This window comes from Paralichthys olivaceus, chromosome 19 (genome assembly GCF_024713975.1).
Source record: "Paralichthys olivaceus isolate ysfri-2021 chromosome 19, ASM2471397v2, whole genome shotgun sequence".
Classification (NCBI taxonomy): domain Eukaryota; kingdom Metazoa; phylum Chordata; class Actinopteri; order Pleuronectiformes; family Paralichthyidae; genus Paralichthys; species Paralichthys olivaceus.
This window is the reverse complement of record NC_091111.1, coordinates 3,050,250-3,062,718: the sequence shown is the minus strand read 5'-3', so window position 1 is coordinate 3,062,718 and position 12,469 is coordinate 3,050,250. Positions and strand designations below refer to the sequence as shown.

The 12,469-nt window shown below is 41.0% G+C and overlaps 1 protein-coding gene across 3 annotated transcripts in view; it reads right to left on the bottom strand.

Moving 5' to 3' along the window:
* Positions 1 to 12,469, bottom strand: part of bach2b (BTB and CNC homology 1, basic leucine zipper transcription factor 2b) — an 88,131-nt gene that overhangs the window by 30,934 nt on the left and 44,728 nt on the right. For all 3 annotated transcript variants that reach the window (XM_069514768.1, XM_020091531.2, XM_069514769.1), the window contains one exon: positions 2,719 to 2,973. In XM_069514768.1, the coding sequence (XP_069370869.1) occupies positions 2,719 to 2,973 (255 nt within the window). The remainder of the gene's footprint in view (positions 1 to 2,718; positions 2,974 to 12,469) is intronic.

Genomic DNA, 12,469 nt, shown 5'->3' with positions numbered 1-12,469 from the left:
ACGAGCGCCGCACCCGGGGTGGCGTTAGTCTGTGAAGTGTTACCTGCTGCCGACAGCGACGGCGGCATCAGCTGACAGGTGCTAATTGGCAATCACAGTCCCATAGGCTCAGTATTGCACTTACTCACACCCCTCACCAAGTCTTTATCCTCCGGTGAATGGCAGATCAAATTAAAATACAGGTTTACTGAAAAAAAAGGCCTCATAAAGAAAAATAACTTAAAAACGACCAGAAAGTCAAGTGAGGAGTTGTTAAGACGTTATGTTAATTTAAAAGAGGTGGGAATAAGGTGAGATTTCCAGAAACTGTCTGTTGCCATTGAGAAACCATAATGCCCCTTGCGAAGGAATAAAATGAATCCAAATTAAATTATTACTTATATTATAAGTGTAATTATAGTGACTCAAAATAATTTACTGTAAGATCTAAATGTATGTAAACAACCTTCTGTAGTGACATTAAACATGATTTACTTACTTACTGTTTGGACGTTTAAAGGGTTAATGCACCAACTGTACAGCATTAGTGTGTGTAAATAGATTAAAATGGACAGAATTCACAGAGCTCTTTTCTAGTCTTATCGACCACTCAGTCATTGAGAAAAAACTAATAGCAACACTGTGCAATATTATTATTTTTATTATATATATATTTTTTTTCATGTTTAGTATCATAATATGTACAATATCATGTGCAATATCCCATATTACTTACTCCTATTATCATTTCTACTTACTCCAGCTTTATTAGTATTAGTTTATTGTTTAAAATAATTTAGTTTATTTTCATTTCTATTTTTATTACTATTAGCCACACTTTATATTTTTATTTATAATACACTTGTATACATGTTTTTTTATTTAATACTTTATTGTTTATTCCTACTGCTACTACTACTACAACTGTGCTGTATTGTATAATCTTGGAGTAAACTGGCACAAGAATTTCCTTCGGGATAGATAGAATAGAATAGTATAGAATCTTATTTTATTTTGTCAAAGTGCTCTACACTACAGGTCTCATTCATCCATTCACACATTTGTATAAAAAGCTTTGATAGACAGTGCTTTTTCCACCACACATCATTCACACACTGTTGGCACAGCCGTCAGGGGCAATTCAATGTCTTCAGTGTCTTACCCAAGGACACTTCAGCATGCATACTGCAGGAGCCGGGGATCAAACCACCGACCTTCCGGTTAATGTACAATCAGAGAGTATATCGTAGTCTGTGTATTTAAACAGTTTCACAATAAAGAGGGAGTGAAACCAGTGAAATGCAGAGACCAGACAGCATCCTTTGTAATGAAAACAAAATTCCTCTTTTTGACACGTTTGTGTCTGTTCATCACTATCTGTGACAAATAAAGGTCCACAGCAGTCCGGACTAATTATGCTCATGATCAGTCAATTTTATGACATCGGAATACATCAAAATTCTCATCAGGTGCATTAGAACTGGCTGTCCGTCACTGGAATTTGATTTCCTGGGTTCAGTCTACATGAGTGAACAATATTGTATCAATGGAACATTCATTCATAGTGTTACATGTAAAGATAATGTAAGAAAATGATGCAGAATCCAAAGTATTGAAAATAAATCACTCACATTGAGTAATATAATGGAATATTTAACAAATGATATTCAAGCATTAAGTAATCTAATGAGTGTTTTGGCTCTGAATCAGTTTTAATCTCTGTCCACTCTAACTTTTTTGAAAATGTTGTTTAATGGTAAAATGCAGAATTTAACTGCACAAAAGGGTCAGGGTTGCGTTCTACACTGGTAGCTGAGTGCTGGTTTTCTTGCAGAAGGTGGTTCCTGTGATTGGAGCCTGATGAATCAGCAATGGCTACATCATGCCCCAAAAGCCCCTAACATCAAGCAGTTGCGAGTCTGCGTCATTGTTTCCCAACATCTCTACTTCCAGACTAAAATGCTGCCCTGGCATTTTCAAACTAAACCAGGGCCAGCAGCGTTTCCAAATTTCTCCATTTTATTAGCTGTAAAACTCTGTAGCAGAGTAGATGCCAAGAGTATCTGTAACAGAGCTCATGCATTTTCCAACAATAATGTAGTAATGTGGACATAGCACTAAAAGTGACCTTTCCAAACCTGATGGGAGCGAGAAAGATCCCAAACACAAATGAAAGTCGTTTCCATTAAAACGACAAAGAAAAGCTAACAATGGACGGGATTGCTGCAGTAGCAACAGATCTACTTCTGGCTGCTGCTCTGTTGACAGGAGTGTGTTGTGGCTCTGAGATGTCTGCTCTGACTCAGCTGCTGTCTGTGTCTCGGAGAGCTTCTTGACTCAGAATAGCCTTATGCTCTGTAAGACAGCTGCTAATGTCACTGTAGATAAAAACTTTCTGCCTATAGAATAAATGTCAATGTTATTCTGCTTGTTTTTATCAGGTGTTGGATGAATACATGTGTCATGCTTTTCCACGAACTAGGAAATTGACCTTGCAACCAAAACAAACTGTTTAGTTTGTTTTTTATGTTTTATATGATAAGAATATAGTGGACACAGATGATTGTGTTATAATTTACACAAGTTCTTTGTTTACGGTCATAGGTTGCAGGTGTTTGACTGTGTGGAAAGTGCTGAGTGCCTTGTTATTGCCTTTGTTTCTGAGTCAAGGGGAGTTTAAGTTTTACATAGTTAAAAGTCAATAGCATTTCAGGGAGACATTGTGTTTGATGAACAAACCTCTTCAGGAAGGCTAACGGCCAAGCCATTCTCCGCCTGGCCCACCAGCGCCTGGAGGAAATACTCGCTGCAGGCGGCCAGCACGGCCCGGTGCCCGCGGAACTCCTTGCCCTCCACCAGGACAGTCACATCGCACAGGATATCCTGCTTCCGCTGGTCGTTGAGGCAGAGGAGGATATTGGTACAATGAACCGTCGACTCATACACATACATGGGGGCTTCAGGCTTCACATCCACGGACATTCCGCTCACGCCCTGAAAATAGAAGCACAAACAGAGGGGGGGGTGAGCTTACAGCTGAGCCTGGTGAGCGCATACCCAAGAGCTGATATCTGCCCTGGTGGTCTGCTGCAGACAACCTCGGTCACAGGCTTTCAAACGTATAGAAATAAACAATATCTGATTTGAAAACACAGATTAAGCAACCTGGCTGCCGTAGCAGTAAATCAGCGTAACTTTAATCAAAACACACACACAATCCTTTATCTGAGTGTGTGAGGTGACTTTTCCATCAGCCAAGATTCTGAGTCTCAGTAAATCTGGTATCCACACACACTCAAGGCCTCAGGAGCAGAGGGCGTGTGTGCCGAATGGTGTTGTTGTGAAAATGAAGACTGAGAGGCGCCTTCAGTTTGCATGTGGAACAAGCTCCCATCATGTGAAAATTGGAACTCTTCCTTGTGTGAATGGAAAGGGGACGGGGTGAGGAAGAGGAGTCGGAGTCTCTCCACACTGTAGCTGATCAGCTGAGACTTTGATCACCGGCTGTGGTGTCATGAGTGGATGTTTGTCCTCCTGAAGGCAATCAAATAGTGTATGTGAAGTAACAGTGCTGGAGGATATGTAATTACTGACCTCAGAAACATATTCACCCACATTTAATATTTTCCTTCTTCATCAACATGAGAGCTGATTATGTGTTAAGATGTTCGAAAAGTTTTTATTTAAACATAAAGATTATTTATATATTAAGATTTTAGGATTATAGTTTTCAGAGTTAATATCTTATGCAACCATGATCCTTTGCAGATTGAACAGAATCATTCCTCCAGACTTGAGCGGGAGTTTTGGGCCGTGAGTCAGCTAAGACAAGCCTCATAAAAGAGCTTTAAATCCGAAGCTCAAGGAAACATCTGGAAAACATCCACTGACAATCAGTTCTGAGTTGAAAGCCAGACCAAAAAAGGTGTTTTAGTTAGTGATGCAAGTCACAGCATTTTAAAACTCTCCAATGATAAACCAGATACAAAAATATGCAAACGACGGAGCAACTGTACGTCTTGACCCTGAGAAACTGATTGTCCTCATTAGGAAACTAGGTGACAGTTGAGACTGTTTCCAGAACAGCCAGCATGTTGGAAAATCAGACGAAGAGACCTTCAGCAGCCCAGTGAGTTGTGCTTTTTGTCCAATGAAGGGTAAGAAGGGATCACGCTGATGCCTCAGCATATAGGAGAGCACTTCTCCTACAAGAGAAACGACATCTGACGCAAGCAAACGCACATTCAGCCAAGACCACCAGAAATGAGGGAAGTGAACTTTCTGGCTGTGTGAGGCTACACCGAACCACCCTTAATATCAGGCCATTTGTAGATTCAGCTGGTTACCTATATGACAGAGCTATGATAATGATTTTGACTGCAGCAGTCTGCTGTGGGGGCTGTTGTGGAACAACTGTGTCAGTCCAGACTTCTCCTGTGGTTCTGGCCGGTCCAACTCTTGTACAGTTTACTTATTTCCACCAAACATTTCTCAGTTGGCTTCCTCGGATAATGACCTGTCTTCCAAGAATAATGTTTCCAGATGCGGTTGCGAGGTCCAGAGCAATCCAAACATGCTATTTCTACCCTTCACTTGGACTTCAGATGGTTTGTTGCAGCCGGGGGAAAATGCAAGGATGACACAAACACATAGCACACACAGACACACACACACAAATACCTTGCAAGCATATTCCTTTACAAACACGCACATACATAAAGACAGACACATACCCAGACACACACATCACAAAATAGCCAGCTGTGGCAGAAATCTGATTAGAAGTGCTGATTTCTTTTTTTAACTCCCAGGGTCAGTTGTTGACGGCAGCTCTTTCCGACAAGCTTATGGTGGGTGTCTTAACATTTATGCGCAGATCAAATGTGCGGCGTGATAGTGATGAGTACACTCCAGCGACAGGGCAGCGCTGACTTCAGGGTTTACGGCAGGCTTCTCCCGGAGCGAGCCTGCTGATCTGAGCAAAGCTGATGAAGACTAATGTGGCTGGAGACCCATTAACTCTGAACCCGGCATTACAGCAATTATGCTTGTGGAGCTTCGGTGCACCACTTAAAGCAGCACTCTGCCATACTGTACAGAAGGTGCGTAAGAAGCAGCTGCAGGTCACATCTTGTACTACACTAATGTTCACCTGTCATTATGGATAGAGAGCCAGCACTAACTGTACTTTTATGGCAAATGGGCTGTTTTTAAATATAGTCGACCATTCGAAGACACATGTTCAAGCAACACTTAAATACGCTATATGATTAGCGGACCGACCTCTCTATCTCCTGAGCCACAGCTGCCCTAGGGTGTTATTTTATATTTGTGAAGAATTTTGTGAGTTTGCTCCGGGAAAGGTCCTATACTCTATCAACTTTCCTCACAAAGCTAACCGCCTCTTGACTAGTAGTACAAATGCATATTTCAGAAAATGTCCATCTATTCCTCGAAGAAACAATAGTGGACAAAGCATACTGGGTAAATAAATATTCTTGCAGGAAAATGTAGAATAGATCGGGACGGCAAGCTAATGAAAAATGTTCATCATCATTTCCCAGAGCCATAGATAAGATCTGCATCTTGTATTCATATCAACAGAAGCAATCAATAACTTAAATATATTTAATATATAAATTGAATTATAGTTATATCATTAAAATGAGTTATCATTTTATATAACAATCCTCAAGACGAAGCTGGAACAAGCTAATATTTGGCTGTTTTGCCTGATGAATTAAATACAGTAGCCAGTAGTCCATTGTCATGATTAAAGCTCTGTTGACTAATTAATCAAGTGCTGAATTTTTTCACTACAAGCATCCACTTCAAGCTGCGAGGTGAACTTGTGCCTGCTGGGAGAATTAAACACTTAGAAGGATGTGTGGCAGAAGCAGAAATGAAAATCTGTCTACAGGCTCACTGTCACATTATTTCCTTTGACGCACACACACCACAAATTGTGAGCCGTGCTTCCCTCTTTTTTTCTCATTTATCGGCAGTGTCACTGATTATCTCCATGGAAACGCAGCTGAGATTCCCTCAGGGATAGGTCTGTAAAATCTTTTGGCCTTAGTCAGAATTGAGTTTCATGCATCAGTTCATTGTAAGATCCAAACTAAGGCTGGATTAATTCCGTGGACAACAGCAGCATTTACAGAGGAACAAACACACTGAAGCAGTCGTTGAGGAGGACGAGCTGCAGGATGTTTGAAGCAGCTTAGGCCTGACACTATCATATTCATGTGGTCTTGGTTGGGGGAATTTCAGTAGGAGGGGTAGTAATGTGTGACTGAGTGTCATAATGTGCTCTGTGATGTGTGTCCCCACCCCCCCTCCCCTCCCCTCGTCACGACTCGGCAGGATGGCGTTCAGGGTGTGTGGAGGGAAGAGGCGGGGCTGGGCCATGACAGATTTAAATATATGAAGGAGAGAGGGCGGACAGTGTTTGGGGGCTGAACTGAGCCCCCGGTGGCAGAGTCATGATTACTCCCATCATAAAAAACACATCATCCGTTATTCATGGAGCTCTTCTATACATTCCTGGAAAGATGCCCTCCTTGAGTTTTCTATATGCAGATTATATACAACAGCATGGATTCTTTTAACATAGTTGGTTTTGCTATTTCTCCTTGAAGCACAGCCAACACTGAAAGCTGCGATGTGGAGGCTTCCTGTTTTTCTGTGTGCTTCTGGCAAACAGATACTGTGCACCTCTGCAACTACGAAACACTTTCATGTGGGATTTGCCAGTTTAACATGCAGAAAAACAGAACCAGACTGAAAACCTGGCTGCATTCAAGCACCAGCAGACATCAACTCACACTCCCGAACAACACTGTTCTTCTGAGTCACTGGTCGGACAGTTTCAGGACAGAGTCTGTCGACACTCTGAAGGCAGGATGTCAATATCAAAGCAAGACAGACATGGACACATCTAGAGGAACATTAAACGGTGATCATCGGCAGAACAACTTGAGTCTTGGAGGTTTACAGTCGGTTCCTGACCTTTGGAACAGCAGGTGATGAAACAATCTCCAGTCAAAGTCCACTTACCCAAAAATAAGACACAAATCAATTAGAACAATTAGATACAAGTTGGTGACAAAACAATCCTCACTCAAGGCCCACCCATTTCCCACTAACATCTGGCTTTTGTGTTGCATGAGAAAGGGTACAATTGTCATTAATTCCTGGGTCAAATTACTATGCAGAGGTGGGACGTATTTACCAGCTCTAAAAATGTAAACATGACACCCAAGGTGGATGTACTAATTATAAAAAAAGAGAGAAAGGCAAACAGGTTTCCTGGAAATGAGTCATATGCCTTTTTAGAGGGTTTACTCATATTTAAAAAACTGCACATGTGCTTCTTTGGTGTTAAAAAAATAAAAAGGCTATTTCTTTCTCATTATGGGGCCTAGATCTTTAAATCTTACTCATGCTCATCAACGTTCCATGGTGATGAATACTGTGATACAGGCAAGAGATCAACAGAAACACTGTTATGTCGACTTGGATCTTATCTTTTCATTTTGAACAATCACTTCAGTCATTGAATAACTCACATCTAAGAATGTGACATAACGGGCCTAATCTCAAGCATCCACAGACGTCTGAAATGTGTGTTGTAATCCCCTATTGCACAGTTTTCAATAGATGGAGACCAGTTGACTTGTTTGAAGCAGGTAAGTTTGATGTGATCCTCTGACCAATAATTTCTTGTAGCAGTGTTGCTGTATTCGGAAATCTGAGCAATTAACTTGACAAGTATAATATCTGTATTACCAGTTAAACTAGATGACAGAAAATAAGAGCAATGTTGGAATAAATGGTATTATCCTTTCGTAAAGATGGAACCTGTTCCTTTTCTTACACTTAAAGCTAGGGTGGGTAATCCTGGGAAAGCGTCCAATTTTGTCAAAACTACGCACGCTGCTTGACAACTGCTGGAACCCGACTTTTTTGTGACTCACTCACTTACTTCTGGCTGCATCGACTCTGCTTCAGTTGTGTATGTGTCCCTGGGTTGTGAAGACTCCAGTCATGCACAATGAGAGCAGGGACAGGGTTCTAGTAGACCGGGAGGTTAGTGACGGACAGGTACGCCAGCTAAACAATTTACCAAGCCTACCTTTTAACCAATGAAATTTTTAGTTTTTGTTCCATTACTTATTGATTTGTTATTATATCTGGTGATTTTCCATCGTTTACTGACAGATTAGGGCCTCTGACAGAACGACAGTGATCGACACGGAGCAGAAAGAGGCCAACGGGCACGCTAATAAGCACCTGTGGGTCAACAGATTGAATAGTTGTGGGACGATTTTGTCCCATGAAACATCGTCACAGCATGACAGTGACGAAATCCGAATGCACTGTGGCTCCGTGTAACAAACAAGATTAGTCTCAACTGCTGCTGCCACAGACTAATAACATTAACCACTGAGCCAGTACAGTCAGAGGGAGACTTGAATGAGCACCGTATCACTGTGCAAAATTAGGGGGGAGGACTTCTGCCAGATGACTGTAATTACACAGAGTAGGAACCTGATTTTAATTGGAATTATCAAATTAAGCCACAGTAACAAATGCCCTTGGTGCTATACAAGGTGGCAAATGTCAAAATAGATGATGATGATGATGATGATGATGATGGTGATTACGGCTAGATAAATGCAAGTATAACAGCGTATGTTAGCATGCTTCCGGTCTACATTTGCAAGCAAAGCTAACGCAAGAAAAAGCCCTTTTAGCCATAAATACATTCAATCATTATGAACTGTATTTAAATACAATGTACTGATTCTTTTTTTTAAGGTTTCATTTCCTCATGTGAAACTATCTGCTTCCTCATACACTCTGATTATTATTTGTGGCAATGTTGGGCAGGTTGTGCTGAGCACATGTATGTATATGGTAAGATGGGTAGCTGACAGAAGACAGAAGTGGAGAAAGCAGAGTCAGAGTGAGAAATGGAATAGAGTTCCGCTACACAACAGCCCCAGTGGATTCCAGGAATGTACGGATTTGGGATTTTGGGTTTTGGTTTGGGCCATTTTCTTTCTTTCTAAATCTTGTGCGGATGCGGTTGGTTTTAAATGTGTTTTACATTCTCCGGACTAACTTTTTCACAGGTAGCATCTTTTTTGGAAGATTATGGTAACAATCAATGAGCTTACATGTAGTTGTCTAAAGTAACATTACTCTAGTCACAAGTATTATTTTATCTGATCATCTTTGAATTGCTGTCTTACAGAGACTGTTGAACCTGATGTCCATTTCCTTCTCATTCTCTGTTATAGTGCTGAGTGGTTTGGCTGATTTTGTGTTTCTTATTATTGTGCAAGTTCAACATTTGGAGCTCAAAGTGTCTTGACCTGGTTACAAGTTTAGAGTTGCCCACAATACACACACACAGCATGACATTCCCTTTTGTACCACAACCATTGGTACTGCGTCAGCCAATGTGGTTGAAAGAAGCACTCATTTAGCTTCTTTTTTTTTAAATAATCATCTATAGACAGCTTCATCTTCGGGACTTGGTGAAATAAAAAACGGTTCATTTAAAAAAAGTGCAGATATGAGGGGCCGACATGATCATAGTGTGCTTGCTCAAATGTGACCATGTAAAATTGTAACTTGTGCGCTCAAAAACATTTACACAAACACATTTTTAAACTCTCACTGTGCCACTCAGAAGCCAAAGGATAGGAGAGCAAACATGACACATATTTATTGCATTAGCCGGGCTGCGTTTCCCATAATGAGACCAGTGGTATCTCTTCAATTCGTTAATCCACTTTCCATATCCAAACTTTATAATGCAAGACTTTTTGTTGTCTCCATACTTAAGTAAGACTTGGTCAGTTTGTTAAATGACCTCAGTCAACAGTGATTACTTTGGTCCAACAACCTTTTATTGTTGGCTACAATGAAGGTTAAAGCCTTTGTTGGCTTAGAAACGCTTTAAAACAGCATCCGTAAAGGATTGATCATCTCATTTAGTTGTTCTGTTAAAATAAACAATTCATATTTAAGATGGTATAATAATCTGCATCTCCAGTCATGCAGCACTGCATCATACATTCAATAGGGGGCTGCCCTTTAATATCAAAAGGTGGTGCATACAAAGGACGGACAAACTGCAGAGATCATCAGAAACATGTTAATGGTTCATTACAAGCGCCAGATGGGGATATCAGACACAGGGATTGATTAAACAGGGATTACTCTATCTGGGCTGTAATAGAAAATGCAAATGAGGTTGGATTCAGACTTACAGCTCCTAACCTGCTTTAAATGTCTCCCTGGATATTACGCAACTACACCCCTCTCTGTTTCTTTTAGTTCTGTATTTAAGACTCCAAATGAGCTGTGATTGGTATTATATGAGTCACAGCAGTTACCTGTGTTAATTCTGTGACAGATCAGTGTACTTGAAATCAATTAAACTCTCCAGAAATCATTCTTTATAATCATGCAAAAACTGCATGACTTAATTTGTGTTCCAAGCTTTTCACTCTACAAATATTTGTTATTTCTGTTATGTTGTAACTTCGGCAGGACTGAGTGGTTGGCTGTTGGCTGAGACGACTCTCTGACCTTTGTGGCTTTTGACAGTGTTGCAAAACCCATTAAATATGCACTGTCATCAAGACTAAAAACAAATCTGTTCTGTCCTGTCCTGTTCCTGAAAGAAAAAGATGTTCTCTAAAGGTGTTTCGTGTGTGACTAAACATCCTGTTCAGGCTGCATCGCATACCTCAGAAATTATTAATGGAGCCAATATTCAGCCAAGACTATTAATCACAAATATGTGATTTCAAAAGGAGAGACCTTTCTTAGTTAGAGGAAGGAAGTCTGGTGTGTTTTTTTATTGCAACAAAACGATCTGTAACTTAGGAGGTGATTGAGTAATGCGTTCAATACTGTGGTGTTTGGACAAAAAAAAGAGAACTAAGTGAGCTCGACTTCAGCATTCAACCCGTTTCATCACACCTTGGATACAAACGCATGAATGTGAATGTTCATTTAGATAAAGAACATCATCAGTGTGCTGTATCAGAACCAGCAGCGCAACACCACCCCTGAAGTAAATTCCTCCGCTTCAGATTGTAAGACACGACTAGTTTTTGTGGGGCTTTCCACTCAAACCACAGAGGCTTCACTAACATCCATGGCAGAGGCTCCTCATTCTCCACACTGCTGATAAGCTAAACAGCTTTTCAGAAGGTCACTGGGTTTCCAATATTGATCCTGAGATAATATGTGCAAGACAGCCACCTCTGAGACATCCAGCTGATGCTCACCAGGCTCTGCTGGTTAAACACTGAGACATGTGGAAGCATGATGAGAATCTTTCTTTGCCATTTTTGATTGCACTAACAAAGATATGTTAATTATTTCCATATCATAAGTCCTGTTTTGATGTATGCATCACAAAATAAACAATACTGAAGAACGGGTTCATCACTGTGGTTGTAAATGGAATGTGACGGGTTAGGTATTTCACAACAGATGATATTCCAGAAAGTTTGAAGTATTACCTGACATGGGTGTCCTGGTACACTGTCGGGATGCAACTGGACTCATTATCCTCAAGTTCATCTACAAATGGATCAAGAGCTTCTCACTGCAGATAGAAATCAATATTGTCTCCCGGTGCTTTGAGGACTGAGGCCAAGACAATGCAACATCAATCCCTCCACACAGAGGAGGTATTCATGCACAAGACTCAGCTTGACTCTAGATCTGTTGCCCTGGATCTAATAAAAATGACTGTCCTGAGAAAGCATCTATTCCGGACTCCATTAATGTATTGTCTACAACAAACACTCTGGCATGGTCAGGTGACTGGAGTAACCTGGGTTAGGTTGCGTCCCCTAGGTGCAGACCATCCCACGGTGCTCCTGCTGCTGACACTGATGAATGGGACTGGCTGAGTGGGCGAGCATGCAAGTGAGCAAGCTCTGAACAGTCCAGAATGCACTTGGAGTGCTGCGATGACCTGCATCTATCTGCAATCGGCCTAATTAACACCAACGCTACTTCATCTCCCTGCAATAGAGAGGTCCAGGCAGTGACCTCAGCCACAGGAATCAATACTCAAACCGCCGCTGAGATTTACCTTTTAAAAGAAACAATTAGTGTGGAGCACAAACCGCGTAGAAACCATCAAAGACAACTGGATTACACACTATGAAACTCATTATCAGAGCATCAGACATCTGTATTAAAAATGCATTAAGGCTAGTGCCTTTGACATCAGGGAAATATGTAGTCAGAGGGGTGTGAGAAAAAGCCTTTGACTGCTTAAATCAACAAAACGACAACGGAAGAGCAAAATGCAGAAACATACTTTTGGCACTTGTGGCCAGGTGTTTGAGCACAGGTTTCTAAAGTCTTCAAAACCTAGTGTCACTGCGGTGGCTTGCACCTGCATCTTACTGAACAACACTCCAGACACTATGTATAGATGCATGTT